General features: G+C 40.2%; 1 protein-coding gene across 5 annotated transcripts in view; it reads right to left on the bottom strand.

Moving 5' to 3' along the window:
* The window catches only part of POLR3B (RNA polymerase III subunit B), a 103,615-nt gene that overhangs the window by 79,083 nt on the left and 5,924 nt on the right, over positions 1 to 18,608 (bottom strand). For all 5 annotated transcript variants that reach the window (XM_003989200.6, XM_023257401.2, XM_045062262.1 and 2 more), the window contains exons 5-9: positions 15,880 to 15,955; positions 12,683 to 12,783; positions 10,287 to 10,378; positions 9,029 to 9,146; positions 6,841 to 6,949 (exon numbers count right to left, since the gene is read on the bottom strand). In XM_003989200.6, coding sequence (XP_003989249.3) covers positions 6,841 to 6,949; positions 9,029 to 9,146; positions 10,287 to 10,378; positions 12,683 to 12,783; positions 15,880 to 15,955 — 496 coding nt within the window. The remainder of the gene's footprint in view (positions 1 to 6,840; positions 6,950 to 9,028; positions 9,147 to 10,286; positions 10,379 to 12,682; positions 12,784 to 15,879; positions 15,956 to 18,608) is intronic.

Below are 18,608 nucleotides of genomic sequence, written 5' to 3'. Positions count from 1 at the left end.
AAGTTCGAAGCTTTTGGGGGGCGGGGAGCTAAATATATGCTATGTCCCCCCTCTGAGGCAAATCGGAGCGGTTTAGAAAAGGTTCGCCAATTCTTTGACCCTCTCTACGAAAGGTAAAAAACTAATTCTCCTCTTTGAGTGTGGGCTAAACTTAATGACTCGCTTCTACAGAAAAAAAGGTGGAAGCCACAGAGTACAACTTCGGAGCCTGGTTAGAAACAGCACTGCAGCCTTTGGCTTGCTCTTTCTCTTAGAGTGTTCCTCTGGGGTGGGGGTGGGGGGGTGGGTAGAGAAGCTAGCCGCGTGTAGTGTCATGAAGACACCGGAGCCATCTATGGAAAGGTCTGATGTGGAGGAGCCACCATGAAGGCAGACCTTCCCACGCCCCAGCCCAGCCTTTGATGACTTCAGCCCTGGCTGACATCTTGACTCATGAAAGACCCTGAGCCTGAGCCACCCAGGCAAGCAACTGCCAAATCTCTGACGACAGAAACTATGCTGAATTTGCACAAAAACTAACAGACCAACTTTTGGCATTAGATTCACTACTGAAACTTACAAAAAAAACCTTTTTAAACATGTAACTTGTTTCATCCAAACATTTTTTTGTTTAGTGAACAATAAAGATGCTCTCAGGACACAAATCTCTTTTGTATACTTTGATTTTCATGTCCTTTTATCTCTAATTAAAATGATGCATTTGTTCACGTCGATGCTAGGCATAAACTCCACTGTTTAAAAATTACATAAATTCGTTAAGACACTCAGCACTTCATGGATTAAAGGAGAGCAATCCTCGAAAATGATCACTTCTAATTTTTAAACAAATGAAACAAAAACAAGACCCTAGATTATCCTTTGAACAAGCACTGAGTGCATGTGCTCTGACAGCTATGGCCCGTACGGACAGCTGTATACGTTTCCTCCTTGGTCTGCAAGAAGCCAGCCAGAGATACCAGAAGAGACTATTTCTCTGTGAAAAGCTAATCAGAACATAAATTAACTTCCACTTGTCAATCTCAAAATAATATTATCGGGTTCTGGGGCACCCGGGTGGCTCAGTAGCCTGAGCATCAACTCTTGGTTTTGGCTCAGGTCACGATCTCACAGTTCAGGAGATCAAGCCTTGCATCAGGCTCCACACTGACAGCATGGAGTTTGCTTGGGATTCTCTCTCTCTCTCTCTCTCTCTCTCTCTCTCTCTCTCTCTCTCTCTCTCTCTCTGCTCCTCCCCTGTGCTCACACATGCACGCTCTAAAGTAAATAAATAAAACAATTTTTTAAAAAAAGAATGTTATGTGGATTTCAATGGAATAAAAATATAAGAAAAACAATACTAGGGCAACTAATTTGCAGTAGAATCCAATCACCCTTCTCTAAAATCTTTGATAATAAAACTTTGTAACTAATACACTACCCTCTCAGAGGAAAGTGCAAACACTAAAAGAGAGCTATATGGGCAGATGCTAAACCTAGTACGTCCAGATAATACAGCAGGACAAGGTCTCACTGGGACAGAAAAAGAATCTTGGAGCTGAACTGGCAGTAGCTTTCTGGATCCACCCACCCCCTTTCTTTAGGCATGTCAACATCTAAATCTTCTCAACTAAGGCCACCTGGATTATTTTAATAATTAATTTTTAGTTTAGAAATCTCCAAATGGGAGAGACTATATACTTCATCACCCATTTTGGTGTTTAATAATAATGAAAAAGTCCTTCCTCATTTGACATTATTATGAATTTTTGCTTCAAGTTGTCCCCAGGCTGAATCTAAGCGGTAATTTGATAACTGCATAAAATTTTCAAGTGTTCTAACATGGATCTAAACAGACTGCTTAGGCCCTCCAAATATTTCTAAGCCATGAAGTGAAGATATGCCAAGCACATGGTAAGTGACACCATATGTGCAGAAAGAATCATCAGTGGCAAAGCTTTGCTCTACAAGGACTAAACTCTTCCTATACTGGGTCTCTGAACCACAGGGTGATAACTCAGGTCATCATCAAAAGCGCTCTAGCTCCAAAGACCAAACTGATTTTGTGACTGTTTAGCCTTGGGATGTCACAGCTACAAATAAATGGCGTATTGCTATGGAAACGATAGCAAAATGCCCAACCATTTTGCTTCACAGACATAATTTAGACATCTGAAAACTAGCTTTTATATATGGAACTCTTTGTACTCCAGATATCTGAAATCATTTCACCTGATAAGTCAGAAATAAGTGGTACATAATGACCTTATGAACAATTAGCAGAGACAATACGTTTCAGCAGGTCACCCAGTCTGGCCATCAGCAATAAGATGAACAAAAGTAAGAGACTATGCTCTTTAAACAGCGGCATGAAATCTCCTTGGATGGCCGCGAAGTGTGACTACAAGTGTGACGTTTAAAGACAGACGCTAATGAGCGGAAGAGAAAAACCTGCCCACTGATGGGGATATGCTGAAATATATCATGTGAAAGATGGGAAGGGATTAAGTCCTTCAAATACCTAATATTCAGAAGTCTCTAATCTTTCTTTAGACAGAAATCAATCTATTATTACTCAAAGTGGTCTTAGCAGATAAAAGAACTGTAATAGCCCTCTTTCACTCTGCCGTTTTTTTCTCTTCAAAGATCAACAATTTTAATGTAAGTTGGTTTCCAAGAAACAATGCCCAGCTCCCTTGAAATCTGATCTTTTCTGTAAAAACTTTCAGACTACAGATGCCATCACAGTGCAACTGCTGAATACTTGGGAATACAAAATGTAAAGGGGGAAAAGATTCATGGGCAGGAGAACCTTTGTAGCGATTCAAGTCCATAAATAAGGCTGATCTAGGTCTTAAAAGCTTTAGCCATCATATTCAGACCCAGCATGAAACCTGGAAACCCTGCTGCTTCTGTCACTTTTAGCCAATTGTTGGTTACAATCAACAACCATCAAGTCCTAATGACTGTCAAGGTCTGTGTTAGGGCCACACAACACAAAAAGAGAAATGATGTGACTTTCCTGGTCGCCCAGTTTATTTTGCTCCTGCATAAGGAGAGCGAAGGCAAGAGAAACAGTATCTTCTTTCTAGGCCATCCACTTTTCAAAATACGCGTGATTTCCTTTGCTCTTCACAACAACCCTCTCAGGTGAAATTTTCACTTTATAGGGGAGTTATCCAAGATTCAGGGAGACTGGGAAATCTGTCTGGAGGTCACAGAGCTAACAAGTGGAGAAGTGGGAATTAGGCCTATGTCTGTCTGGTGCTAAGCTCTCCCAAATTCCGTGCTGCTCCCCAGATGGAAAAGTTTTAGAAGTTATCAAACAAGGTCCCATCAGGCTTTTAAAACATCCCTCTAGAGGGAGACCACAAAATGTGACTACCTGCAACCAATGTATTTAGTTTATTCAAACAGAAAAATTTTAATTGGTTGTTTCAATTCTTACACATGGCTGATGAGAATACAAGGTTACATTTCAGGAAGAAAGTTTGGCAACATGCACCGAGTTTTTTAAAAACACATATAATTCATTCCCAGGAGTTCAGTCTCACAAAATATTCAGCAACATGCACAAACACGTATGTGGAAGAATACTCAGGGCTGTGCATAAGATGGAAAACTTGGAAAAAATGGCACCTGAATGTTGTCCTACAAGAAACTGGTTAAATAGATTATACCACCCACACTTCTGTACAATGCCTACCAGAAATAATGATGTAGCTCTGTATTTACAGATACAGATAGCTATTCACAATTCACTGGTAAGTGAAGCAGAAAAAATAAAATAAAACCCATGTATATATTACAAAAGCAAAGGAAAAAGGGTCTGAAAAAAAGTGTAGCTGAAAATGGAATTCTGCTTCTCAGTGGCTTTCTAAATTTGTACAATTCAAGAACTGTTGTATAATCTCAACTACACATTACCTAAAAATGCATATTGCTAACTCATAGGCCCATTTTAAAAAGGATTTAAGTTGGCTCTAAATACACATACACATTTGCAACATAATCAACAAATTTGAAAGAAACGGTCTTATCAAAATTTTGTTACCTAGCCAAAAAAGCATTTAATAAAGGTTTTCTGATTTTAATGTGTCCACGTGTCTAGTGATGTATTTTCCATGTGAATGATAAAAGACTATGAGCATTAGAATTAATTTGTAATTTCTGGTCTAAGGAATGCAGTCCTACGCATCTTTAAGCCTCTAAAACATCCATAAAAGTCCTTTGATGCATAGGAACACACTGCCCTCTGCTGGAGATGTAATTCTACACAGTCAGATGAAATTCTCTTTACCCACTAACCACCGCTATGGACACAAGACACTGCAGGGTACTAGGGGATCCTTACAAGAAATGCCAAAATTACTTCCATGCTTTAAAAATATAAACCTTGAAGAAATATAATGAAAAGCACATTTAAGACTTCTCTTTGCCCCCCCCCCCCCACAATATAATGGTACTGCTACTGTGATCATCATCGTCAATCATCACTGTCCTAAAAGGAAAATAAATGCCAGCATCTCAGAGAACTTATCAACACATTAAGTTGCACTAAACATTAAAAAAATCTCCTACAGTCCTCTCCATGTAATTGCATTCAGAATGCAGTTATTTCCTGAGTTAGAGAACCCAGCTGATCAATACCCAGGTATAGCCCGGGGCATCCCTCCCAGAGACCAACTAGAGCCTGACAGGAAGGGGCCCGTCTCCCCGCCTCCTGGGCCCTGGCCGGGTCACAAGTCCAACAAGACAAGTTCAAGTCCTCTCTTACTCCTCTGAGGTGTATACCCAAATGCTTTTTTCCTTTTTAACCAGCTTAGTTACCTCCATCTCAGAGGCTCTCTATTTTCTCCCCTTGCAGCCCCCAAAAGGTTTCAGATATCGTTAACAACTGCTGAGCAGGAACATTTAACTCCAAAGTGAGTTAACTCTAAATGAGAAACAAGTGTTATCAACCCCTAAAATCACCCCACGTCCCCACTCTCAAGATCTCTTCAGTACTGACTCAAACTGAACTCTTCATTTCGATCAGCCCTAGTCAGGATTCACTTCTGGCCCATACACAGTTGGGCACGGGTCTCCTGGGCTGCTGTGCTCTCCGGAGGCACTGCAAACCCTGAATGAGAGAACACTGAAGCACCGCACCAATGGGAAATGCACTTGTGTCCTGCGGGCCTCTGGTTAGGTTTTCCTCCACCCATCAATACAGAACCTTGTTTGACATGGCTTTCTCCTTAAGGACACCTTATTCAATGTATGTTGTTGACTCATTAGCACTGAGCTCACGGCCAACAGCACTTAACTCATGCCTGAACGCAGCTTATCTGACACATGTGTTTTCTCCATAAGGCACATCATGGCCTTCTTGTGCTTTGAAAAGATAGACATCACTTCAGCCCCTGGCTTGGGGGCCACTTTAAACAGCAAAATCCCCCCTCCCCCAAAAACACAAAAATGTGAAAAAACATGGCACTAAAGAGACCATGGTAAGGGCTCCTGTTTACAGCTGGAGAGTGGAAACAAGAAGGCAGAATGTCACCTTCTTCGACCTCAGCTGGGAACATAGAGCTTGGGGACTCAAATTTGTCACTGCTCTGAGCCTGTGCATGTCTGTGAATAACTGTAAAACCACCACCAGTGATGATTTCAGGGTCACAAATAAATTTCAGCACGTATAACTGACAAGTGCAAAATTCACAAATGCTGAGGGTCAACTGTATCACATGATGGTATTTTTAAATTTCGCTTGGTGACTAATACTACAAGTGTTCATAAAATGTGGGGAACATTAGGTCCCAGAGCAGGTTAAACGGGCTGCTGTGCGGTCACAAGTATATACCATTTAAACATAATTTCTGTGTGAAAATGTCTTTTGGATTCTATGTCACCAGTTCATAAACAAGCTGAAAAAAATCAATTTTAAAATTCATATTTATGTAGCAACACACCAGACTCCCGAGTCCACAAAAAAACAAACTTGGGGGGGCGCCTGGGTGGCTCAGTTGGTTAAATGTCTGACTTCGGTTCAGGTTGTGATCTCACGGTTTGTGGGTTCCAGCCCCACCATCCAACTCTTTGCTGTCAGTGAGAAGTGGAGCCCGCTTCAGATCCTCTGTTCCCTTTCCCTCTCTCTCTGCCTTTCCCACATGCACATTCTTTGTCTCTCAAAAATAAACACTAAAAACAAAAAACAAAAAAAAAAACTTAAACTCTTTGACCTAGAAAAGTCTACTGCTAGGAATTCAGCCTACAGATACCCCTGCCCCTGTATAACATGATACTACAGCATTTCTATAACAGCAAGAGATGTGTGTATCCACCGATGGAGGGATGATTAAACTGTGGTACAGCCATGATAGAATAGTTTGTCAAACAGAATGTGGTAGCTCTGTACCAACTAATAACACAATCTCCAAGACAGAAGTTACAAAAAAGAAAACAAGCTAAATGAAAAATGCTGTGCAATGTATGCAAGTAAAAAACAGAACAAAACTCTACCATGTACTCATGTGCTAGTACAGGCATAGACTGTCTTTAGAAAGATGCACAAGAAACCAGTAACAGTGGTGTTCCTGGGTAGAACAACTAGGTGGTTAGGTATGGGTGGGTGGAAGGTTTACTTCTCACTTTACACCCTTAAAATTTTTAATTGTGTAGCTACTAAAAAATAGTATTTTTTAATATCTGAATCCTGATCTTAGTAGCTTTCAATTTAAAATATATTACACACCTGACAATTTATCTATGCCACAAATCTTTCTATTCTTAGAACTCTTTATCCTCCAAATTTCTAATTAGGTATGAAAACAAACCAGAGAAAGACTCCTTACAATTTCCAGTAGGTACCTGCAGCCTTACCTTAAATATGATTACAATGGGAATATCCTCTGACAAAGTATTGTGCCGCAAATAAAATCGACCTTGCTTTACAGCCATATTGGTTCTGCTTTTTTTCTCATGGGTAGAGCTACAGGGAAACAAAAGTTGGTTAAACTGTGTCCCTGCCTGGTTTCAAGCTAGTCACATGCAACAGCAATGATCAATAAGGTTCACCAATCAATAACCATCTGTAAGGTCCTTCCCAACAGATGCCTTTTAACAATGCACAACTCGCCACTTCCACAAATATTTAAAATCTACTACGATGTTTCTTTAGCTTTGAGATTATGGTGAAAGTGTTGTGGGTCAACGAGTGACACTCACCAATTCATTCTGATTTACTTCATTTTGATTCCACCTGAATTGCTTTGATTCAGTGTGGGGTACATTCATGAGCAATTTTATACATTTCCAAAGATAAACCTCAAAATGAGCCCCTATGTACTAGGAGTGTTTAAATCAACAATTCAATAAAATATATTTACACTCTTATTATATACATTGAAGCCAAAAGAAGCTAAGAAATCCCTTTTTATTGGTATCTCTATTAACTACAAAATTACGAATGGATCTAAAAACATTTCTGGCACACCTGGGTGGCTCAGTCGGTTAAGCATCCGACTCTTGGTTTCGGCTCAGGTCATGATCTCATGGTTCATGGGTTTGAGCCCTGTGCTAGGTTCTGTGCTGACAATACAAGGCTTCTTGGGATTCTCACTCTCTTCCTCCCTCCCTCCCTTTTTGTCCTTCACTCACTCACATGCGTGCATGCGCTCTCTCTCTCAAAGAAAATAAATTTTAAAACAATTAAAAAAATTTTTTTTAAAAACCCAAACCAGGGACGCCTGGGTGGCTCAGTCGACGTTAAGCGTCCAACTTCAGCTTAAATCATGATCTTGCAGTTTGCAGGCTTGAGCCCCACACTGGGCTCTGTGCTGACAGCTTGGAGCCTAGAGCCTGCTTCAGCTTCCGTGTCTCCCTCTCCCTCTGCCTCTCCCAGCTTGCACTCTCTCTCTCTCAAAAATAAACATTAAAAAAACCAGTAACAGCTCCAAGCTTAATAGTCACAATAGTAACTCCTACTGATCACCTGCTACGTACATGTGATGCTACATACCCACCCCACTTACACTGGCTCTCATATCCTACATACTAATACTTACTTTGAAGTAGTGTCTCCAAATCACGTATGAGGAAACAAAGGCTTAGAGAGAAGATGTGTAACTGCCCACCCAAGTGCCTCACAGCTACTGAACAACTCTGGGATTCAAATCCCAAATCCCTGGTTCCAAAAAGTAGTAAAATAGAAAGACATGGGTTGCAGAATTATTAGATCTGGGTTCAAATGCTGGCTACCTCTTCTGATCAGTAGGACCCTGAGCCCAAGGCCTGTTACTCAGCAGTAAAATGGAGATAAGCTCACTTATCTTGGAGGGCTGAGGGGACAAATAATGTAGAGCACCATTACTCTGCCTGGCTCCTACTGACTGCTCAATAAACGGCCACTTATTGTCAGCTGCCTCTCCATCAGAAAGGGGGCACAAAGTCTGAGTTAAGCAATTCATTACAGGTCATCAGAAGACAAACTATTGTATACGGACATCATAACTATGCTATGATATTTTTTATTCCCAAAACTCATTAATTTGCAAATTTCAAGTTACCAGTGATAATAAATTAGTGAAAAGAAATTACAGGACACAAGAGATGCTGCTGTAGGAAAAGGAGTATGCTGTGAAAGAGGCTGGTTAAGAACATTAACAATAAGATGTTAAGTCCATGACAGAATCCAAAAAATATTAAATATAAAGTAATCTCTGATTGTATTCCATGTAGGAATATACATGTAGAATGATCAAAGAGTAAAAACAACATGGAAAACTGAAGAGTGGTTTTATATTTCTTTTTCCAAAGTTCCTTTAATGCAACAAAATTCAACTAGAATAAAATAACTAGTGGCCTTTCGACCACGGTCTTACACACTTTTCATTGCTAAAAATTTTAAATCAATACTCCATGCTTACAGCCTCACACAATAAACTGAACAGTTAGATAAGTATTTTGCTGCCTGTTACCAGACATAACCGGCTACCTCTGTCCTGAAAGACAATCATCTGATGTTAAGAAATACTGATAATTCCGTTAATGCCATCCCTGCTTTCCGTACCTGGTAACTGAAGCACCAACAGCCCCTTTCCTGTCAGCCTCCACAATGATCCTGTTCTTAGATAGCTGCTCTTGGATTAGAATCACTTTTTCTACTCCTTTAACGATGAAGTAGCCACCTGCCAAAAGGAAACAAGAAAAGTTTCACCACCTGTTCTTCTGACAGTGTGATTCAGTAACAACTGTCACCTTCTGCTCCATGGCACTGACCAACACTCAATTAGAAGGGGTTTGCTGATACCGTTTTATGAACTGATGACCATATCAGCAAATGATTTTATAAAAATGCGCTACAAGAAAATAAACTTGAAGACAAGGAACAGATCTTACTGGCATACATATTATCAGCATCTGACAGACACAAGAGGTGAATGAAAAAAATGTGTTAAATAGTCTTCAGATTTCTTAAGCACAGAAATAAGCAACAATCTTCAATATAAATTCAAAATTGCCCTACCTTTTCTAACAAATCAGTGACAACAGTAGACTGAGATTATGTTTCCTAAAATTTCTATACTCAATAAAACCCATAGAATATTATCATAGCTTTTTTTGCATACAATTCAGAATAAAATAAAGTGGACTTCATTTTAATTTCAGAATATAAACAAAAAAAGCAATATATTGACTTATGCACCATTTTGTTATAGTCTAGGAAAGTCATGATCTTTGTTAACCTCTTTCAAAATCTTCTATGATTCTACACCAGTGTAACTTTAAAGGAATAGAGTAAAGCAACTACAAATTAAATCAACGTGAATTAAGGAATTAAATATTTTTTTGTTAAGTGCTAAGCTTGAAACTTTACAAAATAAACTGCCTAGAAATGAGTACAAACATGTAATTTTTTTAAATTTTAACAAAAGACTTTTGGTTTTTGCCCCTTTATTGCATTTAAAATAGGCTGAAGTGAACTTTTTTCCACCTAGCTAAACAAGTAACTTCATAAGATTATTCTTAAATTTCTACGCATACCAAAAGAAACCATGGGGCAGAGACAAAAGTCTGACAAACCGTAACAATAAAACACATGTTGGAGTGTTAAAGTTTCAAACCTGTAATCAAAGAGGGGACAGTACTCCTTTTAGAAATGTTGACCTCAGAAAAAAGTTGGGGCCAAATTTCCAGACGTTCTGTGAACACAGTTTTGTCCAAGTTCAGGTGGGTATTGTTTTTCAGAAAAAATGTTAAAGCCAACAGCAAAAGCAAGCCCAAAAAAGGGTGGGAGAGCAGGAGCCAATCCAAGGAATCACACATACCTGGATCTAAAGGACATTCATTCAGTTTGGCAAATTCTGCTGGCGTCTTCCCTGTAAGAACACAGTTTGAACTACGCAGCATTATGGGCATTCTGTTGAAAGTAAAAGAAAATATCACATAAAGACTGTCACTGGCAAAATGTCACCAATGGGTCTGCTTTCGTCTTTCACAGTTTGGAAAAGGCAGAGGAGGGGTAGTTACATCAAGAGCCAAGTGAAATGAAGTATTTCCTCAGATAATTGCTCTTCTAGTTCAGATAACAAAAACTCCAAAGTTGGCTTTCCTTAAACTTTGCAGACAGACTTTGGTCTTCAGAAAGGGCAGCAACTCTTCACTCAAGGTCAACAAAGGGACCCTCATTTGTTATGCAGAAATACCACAATGAATCAAAGTAAGAAACGAGAGACTATCAGGACTTACCAGGCAATCTTAAGAAAGAACTAAACAAGACTTCTACATGAAAAATATTAATTCAAAAACCTATGAATAGGCTGAATAATAGATCTGCCACTGCTGCAGACAGAATTATTGAATTAAGAGAACTGAAGAAATTATTGCGAACATATTTCAGAAAGACAGAGGGAAGAAATGTATCACAGAGCATAAGAGGGAAGGACAGAGTGAAGAGGTCTCACAGGCATCTAATCAGATTCTAGATGGAGAAAACACACACAATGGGCAAGATGTCCTATTCAAAGAGAGCATAGTGGCTACGGACTTTCAAAAATGTATGAAAGCCATAAACTCACACAATCCTATCTACTCAGAATACATAAAAGGAAAGCCACATCAAAACACACAGCAGTCAAGATACAATCATCAAAGACAAAGATTTAAAAGCCAGAGAGAAGAAAAGGCCGCTTGCCAACAAGGGAAGATGACTGGTCAGATAGCTGCACACCTGCAATTTACAGAGGACAGCGGAGGGGCATGTGCAAAGTGTCGAAAGTCCCCATCAAGCTAATTTGTGCGTTCTGTGAAGTCACCATTCAGAAAGAGGTCCACTTAAGGATATTTTCAGGCTAAAACAGAGAAATTCAGAATTTGTAATAAATAGTGTCTAAAGTTGACATACCAAGAAATAAAGGTATAAACACAGCGTTTAAAGATCTGGCTGGAATGACCACCAGAATAAGAGAAATGGTCACGAGGTTGGGAATGAGATTGGGGGAGGAGGAATGGGGGGGTTGCTTTGTGGCAAATGTTCTCATGTGCTATTTGATGTACTTGGATTAAATGGAAATCTTTTTAGCTCAAACAAACCCCACACAACACTTACACAAGGTAATGTCTGTAATGCAGACAGTGCATGGAACATACGAGCACTCTAATTCACAAAGGTCACTTTAAGGAATGCAAAAAATGCTATCTTCTACCCCGGAGTCCGGCACATGGCAGGTGTCCACCAAACACTAGTTACATGCATGCCCTTCCTTGCCTCCTCTTAACTGTGATTTAAATCCTAAATTGTACTAGTTACGCTTTGCTCCTGTCTCTCTAGTCTTCCCTTCACCATATTCAATCTGGGTAATAATTTATTAATGATCCAAGATTTAACTGGACACACTATGGTCTGTATATGAGAAAGAGGAAAGGTCTTAACACTGATAAACAGTCCTGCTAAAACAAAGATTAATATTCTAATATCCCAACTTATTTCCCTAACTGAAGAGTGAGGACAGAAGCAACACAAAGAGCCCCTTCCTTTAGGGCACTATGGGGGAAGGATTTGTTAAACCTGTGTGTTTCCATTACTCCGGAGCACATACCAAATGGTACCACAGCTATTCAAGCCTGCCTTCCTGGGCAGCTGGGAATGAAGACAGCCAATAGGAGTTGTATCTAAGTATCTTCTATTTACTGGACTACCCAGCAGAGTGTATCACAAGTGACCAACAAATGGTGCATATTCACTGAAACTGTGGATATTTATCATGCCTTTATCACTTCTGAAGGGTGAAAAAAACACCTGGCCAGGAAGGGTTTGCACCAAGTTTAAAGTCCGACACCATTATCAAATTCCCAATATTGTGGGTTTTGCCCATTTCTACAGATGAGTCAGTATATTTCCCTAGTTATAGGGAAATGCTATCTTATCTAATGGTTCCCTAACAGCCTGGATTTCAGAAGGAAATGAAAGCATTTTCCTTAGCTTTACAGAAAAGACCTCACAATTAAAAACAACAACAACCACAGCATTGCACTGGACACTGCTCGAGTGCTCTGCTTGGGCTGACTCACTGGATCCCCAGAAAAGACTCTCATGGAGCAGACACCATTTCCCACATTTTTCACATGAGGAAATGGGGCAAAGGGAACTGTAGTACTTGCTCAAGGTCACCCCATAGGGCTAGAATGCAGGTAGTGTGGCTCTAACTCAGATGTCATTTCTCACCTGCCAATGGGTAAGGCATTACGGATGATTCTTTGGCTGCCTCGGGTATATTCAATATCCACTGTGATGGGGGCAGAGTACGTCATGTCCCGCAGACGGCACTGAAAGAGAATCAGACAGTCAGTGCTCCTTCTCCCTGGAAATCAAAGAGTCCTGAAGCTTCCAAGAACTCCGTCTCTGGCAGCAGTATGGCCTATGCTGAACTGGGTCTGTTCCATGTGTTGCCTTAAGGGCACTGGGAGTGAGGAGCCTACCTTCTCCATAAGGAACGATGTTGGCCACTGATCTAGACATCCCCACAGCATCTCTGCCCTAACAGCCCAAAAATGGAACAATAAATCTGGTACTGACTTTCTTCTCACTATCTGATGCCATCATCAGTCTGCTCCCCATCTTTGAAGCAGACTGTTCCTTGACAACTGGGTCCATGGAAATTAATCAATGTAGTTACCAATGTGGTTAACAACCAGTATGATACCTAAAGTATACACATACAGAAACTAACTGTATCACGAAATTCTTTTGTTTTTGAATTTTTTTTAGTATTTATTTATTTTTGAGAGAGAGAGACAGAGCTTGAGCGAGGGAGGGGCAGAGAGAGAGGGAGACACAGAATCTGAAGCATGCTTCAGGCTCTGAGCTGTCAGCACAGAGCCCAATGCAGGGCTCACACCCACCGACGGTGAGATCATGACCTGAGCCAAAGTCGGACACCCAACCAACTGAGCCACCCAGGCACCCCTGTTCACAAAATTCCTTAACAAGTGGTATCTTATAGCACAAATCGTTCATCACATCATATTACAATTTCTGAATCATTTGGGGAACTCTGGAGATTACTGGTGTGTGCCTTAGTTTGACAAGGTGATGACTCACTAAATGCCCTGACATGGCACACCCCACCAAATCTTCAGCCCCTCTCTGAGCCATGACCACATAGTCAGACACGGCACACTCCACCAAATCTTCAACGACTTCCCTGTTTTACTGATGGTGATCAGGTGGCTTGTACTCTCAAAAAGAGAATCTCTCTGAACGTCAACCATACAATTCATGGTACTGAATCCTCCCTCTGGCTTCAAGTGAACCAAAGACAGTTAGGTTTAAACTTTTTCTGCCTTTCTTTCCCAATGCCTGAGATCCAAAAATATTAGATACCCTTATTACTGATGAGTATTTTATATTTAATTAGATTGAGCTGTCTCCTTCAGGCCACTCCAAAGGCGGTGTGGCCTAGAGGCTCAGAGTGTGCACCCTGCCGTCTATGCCCAAACACTGGCTGTACCACTTCAGTTCTGCACCTTGGTCTCCTCCTACGTACAAAGGGAATGCGAATCATTTTAATTCCCAAGGGTATAAATACATATTTTTAGAATAGTTCCTGGAACAGGCTACCTTACAGACAGAATCTCATTTTTATTAAAAATCTACGGGGCGCCTGGGTGGCGCAGTCGGTTAAGTGTCCGACTTCAGCCAGGTCAAGATCTCGCGGTCCGTGAGTTCGAGCCCCGCGTCAGGCTCTGGGCTGATGGCTCAGAGCCTGGAGCCTGTTTCCGATTCTGTGTCTCCCTCTCTCTCTGCCCCTCCCCCGTTCATGCGCTGTCTCTCTCTGTCCCAAAAATAAATAAACGTTGAAAAAAAAAAAATTTTTAAAATCTAATGTAACACCCATGATACGTAAACATGTGTGTGTTTTAACAAACTCCTCTCCTTCAAATGGAAATGAAATTCAACAGATGTGGTAAACACAGGGACCTTCTCCACAGGCCCCAAACTACTCCCGTGAGCTCCCTCTGCCGCCCTCAGCCTCTCTGTTATCACAGGACTGGGCTGTGCTGGGGGCTCTGCAGCAGCGCCCCCCCCCCCCACTCCTGCTGTGGGTGCCCTGGCTGCCCACCCACCTGCTCTCTGACTCTCCCCATCTCTCCAAGGATCAAAATCCCTCCGAGAATCTTCATGCCCTTTCTCTCTTACTGCAATAATGCCCGTATGTTTTCTCCAACATCAGGAAGAAAAATTATGACAACTGCAGCCTCAGGCTTCTCGAACTACTTCAAACTACTTTGCCTTCTCTCTTCTCACGCTCAGTGATGTAGTTCAGAAAAGGACGTGGAATTTGCTAATTGGCTGCCTAGTTCTAAAATAATTAGAAAACTCCAGCAAATGGAGAAGGAATGGGGAAGCGGGGAAAGCCATACTGGTGCACACATTTTCCAACATTCCAAACCTCAACACAACTTCACTTACTGTACCTATCTTACCCTTCCAGGCAGTCAAGTGTGCAAGCCCTGGTGTCTGTTTCAAGTATTTCGTTAGTTTACGCTCTCCACAAGTGTACGCGCTCCTTGAGGAAGGAGAGGGTCTCATTTCTTTTGTATATCTCTCAATGCTGAGGCACAAGACAAATGTTCAACTGACACTCAAAACTCGGTGATTAAGTAACAAAATTTACCTGTGTGAAATATCTGGTTACTTGATCGTACTTCCTGTTTAACAATGCTCAGACAACAACCCTAACTTTCTAACTTACTTGTTTAATGAAGATTACTCTGCTACTTTCCCTAGTTGCTTTACATTTTAGTTCTACATCAACACAAACTAGATAAATCTACAAAAATCATTTTCTTTCCTGAATCAATTCCCAATTATGGACACCAAGTAGAAGAATTTCAAAAAGAATGTAGAATGTGTTAAAAGCCAACAGACCTGTTCCACAACCCTTTGTTTGTAGCTCTGCTAAAATCCCGGTAATTAAATTTTCTTCCTACCCACCTGTCTCTTCTAATGGTGTGTGAGCCCCTGTCCTTGGTCTCCTCTGCCTAACACAATGCTTGCTGACCCTCAAAACATGTGCTCAGTCACCTGTGCAGATGGACAGCACATGGTACCAGGCACAAGTGGCTGGCTGGGGCAGGGAACAAGTGCGGGCAGGGGGAAGGCTGCCCAAAAGCTCAGAATAGGACACGAACAGGAGACATACCTATATGACAGCATAGATTAACTAGGATTAAATGAAAAACTAAACACTGCAGAATTGTTTCCTAATATAGTATTATACAAGTGCTAATTTATTTTGGTTAGCTTTGTCTCATAAGAGATATTTTCCCCTATTCTAAAGTCATTTCAAGAACATATGTTAAGGGCACAGACTCTGAGTTAAGGCAAACAAATTCAATCATGGTAAGGTAGATAATTACCTCATGGGGGGATACCGGTCTAGTTACATTGAAGCTTTCTTCAACATCAGGGAGCCCGACATAGATATTAAGATATCTGAAAAGCAAATTATTCCATTACCAGTTACAGCTTTTCAACGAACATATAAACAAGCTATTTTCCTCCCAAATGCAAAGATTACACTTTGACAAATACTTATCTTGCTAAGAACAAATTAAAAATTATAATTGGGAGATCTTGAAGTGATAGTACGTACAGTTCTACAAAGGAAGGAAAATACTATCAGAGTATTTTTAAAGAAATTACTATAAATCTCTTTTTAAAAAATACTGGAAAGATAGCTCCCTAAAGATGATTATTTAATGAAAAGAGCTATTATTCATATAAGAAAGAAGAGGTTATAAGAGGAAAAAAGATACAGCTCTTCCTTGACTTACAATCAGGCTACAGCCCAATAAACCCAACATAAGTTGAAAAGATTGTTAAGTTGAAAATTCATTTAATATACATAACCTACCAACCATCATAGCTTAGCTTAGCCTATCTTAAACGTGCTCAGAAAAATTACATTAGCTTACATTTGGGCAAAATCATAGAACACAGAGCCTGTTTTAAAATATGATGTTAAATATCTCATGGAATTCATTGAATATGTACAGAAAGTGAAAAACAGAAGGATCGTAAATGTATCGTTGTTGACCCTGGTGACTGCAGGGCCGACTGGGAGCCGTGGCTGTCGCCGCCCAGCATCACAAGACGGGATTGTACTGCATGTTGCTAACCTGGGAAAAGATCAAAATTCAAAATTCAAAGTACAACTTCTACGAATGCGTATAGCTTTCACACCATTGTTAAGTTGAAAAAATCTTACGTTAAAGCACTGTAAGTCAGGGACCACCTGTATATGCTCATTATGGCAAAAGAAACACAGGAAGAAAACAGAAACTAAGGAGATTGGTTACCTACTGGGAGTCTGGCAACAGTGTGGAAAGAACTGGGAAGGGAGTGACAATTCCCCGAAAATACTTTTTTATATAGCTCTCACTCTTACAACCATGTTCCACATACTCCAAAAGTTAAATGCGTAATTAAAACCTACCAGGATGCAGAAGGGGAGCCAAAATGGAAAACAAAGCTTCCTGCCTTACAAATGCGTAAGTAACTGCCCTGAGAAGGTGAGAAAGGAAATGACAAATCTAAGTAGCTTTGGAAACAGCATGTTGCTTGGACATTGTAAAGATAAAGACAAAAAAGCAATACACGGATATTGTACTCTAATTAAATTTTATTCTCACAGAGGTATGAGTTAGCTATTCTGAAACTACGTATATTCTAGGATTGAATAAATAAGTAAAAATAGAGTGGTCAGTGAGAGCCAGGTTTCTCATTTTAGACATACAAGTTACAAATAAGGAAAGAGGTTAGTTAGAATGAGTTCTGCAGAGGTGGACTGAAACAGGAGGTGTTCGTACCGTGGGATTTTAAAAATATATGTAAAAATGAGTAAGACATAGAAATATTGATGTGTGGATGCATAGGTTAGTATATACACATATATTTCCTTACTCTGCCTACCAAGGCTTTAGTATCCCTATCTTGGTTTTTAAACACTATTATCCAAAAAAAAGAGAGTAGGGCTTCTTGGGAAAATAGTGGATTCCAGGCTAAGACAGGGAAAATACCAGATCAACCACATCTCATGGTGCCAGAAAGTAGAGGAGTGCTTGAAAACGAGCAGCAGTGTGCCAAAAGGACGTGGAAATCAACCTGAAGCCTCTCCCTTGGGCAAAGCTGGGACAAGTTAAGCAACACAATGATACTGCTGGATTATGATCCATAGATTAAAATGTACAAGAGTTCACATTAATATAAATAAAGTTAAAGAGATAAATAAAGGGAAGAAAAAGCTCTTCCTTACAACAGAATTCCAGTATTACTGGATAAGGAACGATAGCAAGAAATCCTCACCAACAGGCAAATACACAGCAATAACTTGTAAGACCCGTCCTTGCAGGCTAAAGTTAGTAGGTATTTGCATAGTATCAATCAAAGGATCTCCCCCTAAGGCACTTATTACAAAAAGAAAAATAGTAACTTTATAGCAGACGAACCTGCATATGCCATCTTAATCAAGTAAAAAGTTAAAACCACCGATAGTAAAATATACTGACACCTGTACCCTGCTATGATGCAGTGAGAATGGCACGAAACGTTACTTCTGTGCCAAAAATGCACAACCCAATCGAATCATGAGCAAACATCATACAAACTCAGACTGAAGAGCTTCCTACAGAACGATGGATCAAAATTCTTCAAAAGTGACAAGGTGATAAAAGACCAAGGAAGTGTGAGGAACAGTCACAGGCTTGGGGAGACTAAGGAGAGACCTGAGAACTAATCATCACGTAGAGCCCTGGATGGAATCCTGGGCCTGAAAAAAAGACTTGAGCGGGAAAACTGGAAATAAGACATGCAGATTAGTTGACAGTATTATTATCAGTGCTAATTTCCTGGGTTTGCTAATGATGGTATGGTTCTGTATGATGTTAATATCAGCATAGGCTGCGCGCAGGATAATATGGAACTCTGTATTACTTCGGTAATTTTTCTTGCAGTTCAATATTGTTCTAAAAAATGTTTAAACCTTAATAGTTTCAGTACTTCTCAACCATAACTCTACTTGTTATAATTAGTTTACTGATTCAAAACTGAGCACTTGATAATTACCTTCTTATTAAACAGATAAGGA

Source organism: Felis catus, chromosome B4 (assembly GCF_018350175.1).
Source record: "Felis catus isolate Fca126 chromosome B4, F.catus_Fca126_mat1.0, whole genome shotgun sequence".
NCBI lineage: Eukaryota > Metazoa > Chordata > Mammalia > Carnivora > Felidae > Felis > Felis catus.
Note: the sequence above shows the minus strand (reverse complement) of the source record. Positions and strands in the feature narration are given on the sequence as shown.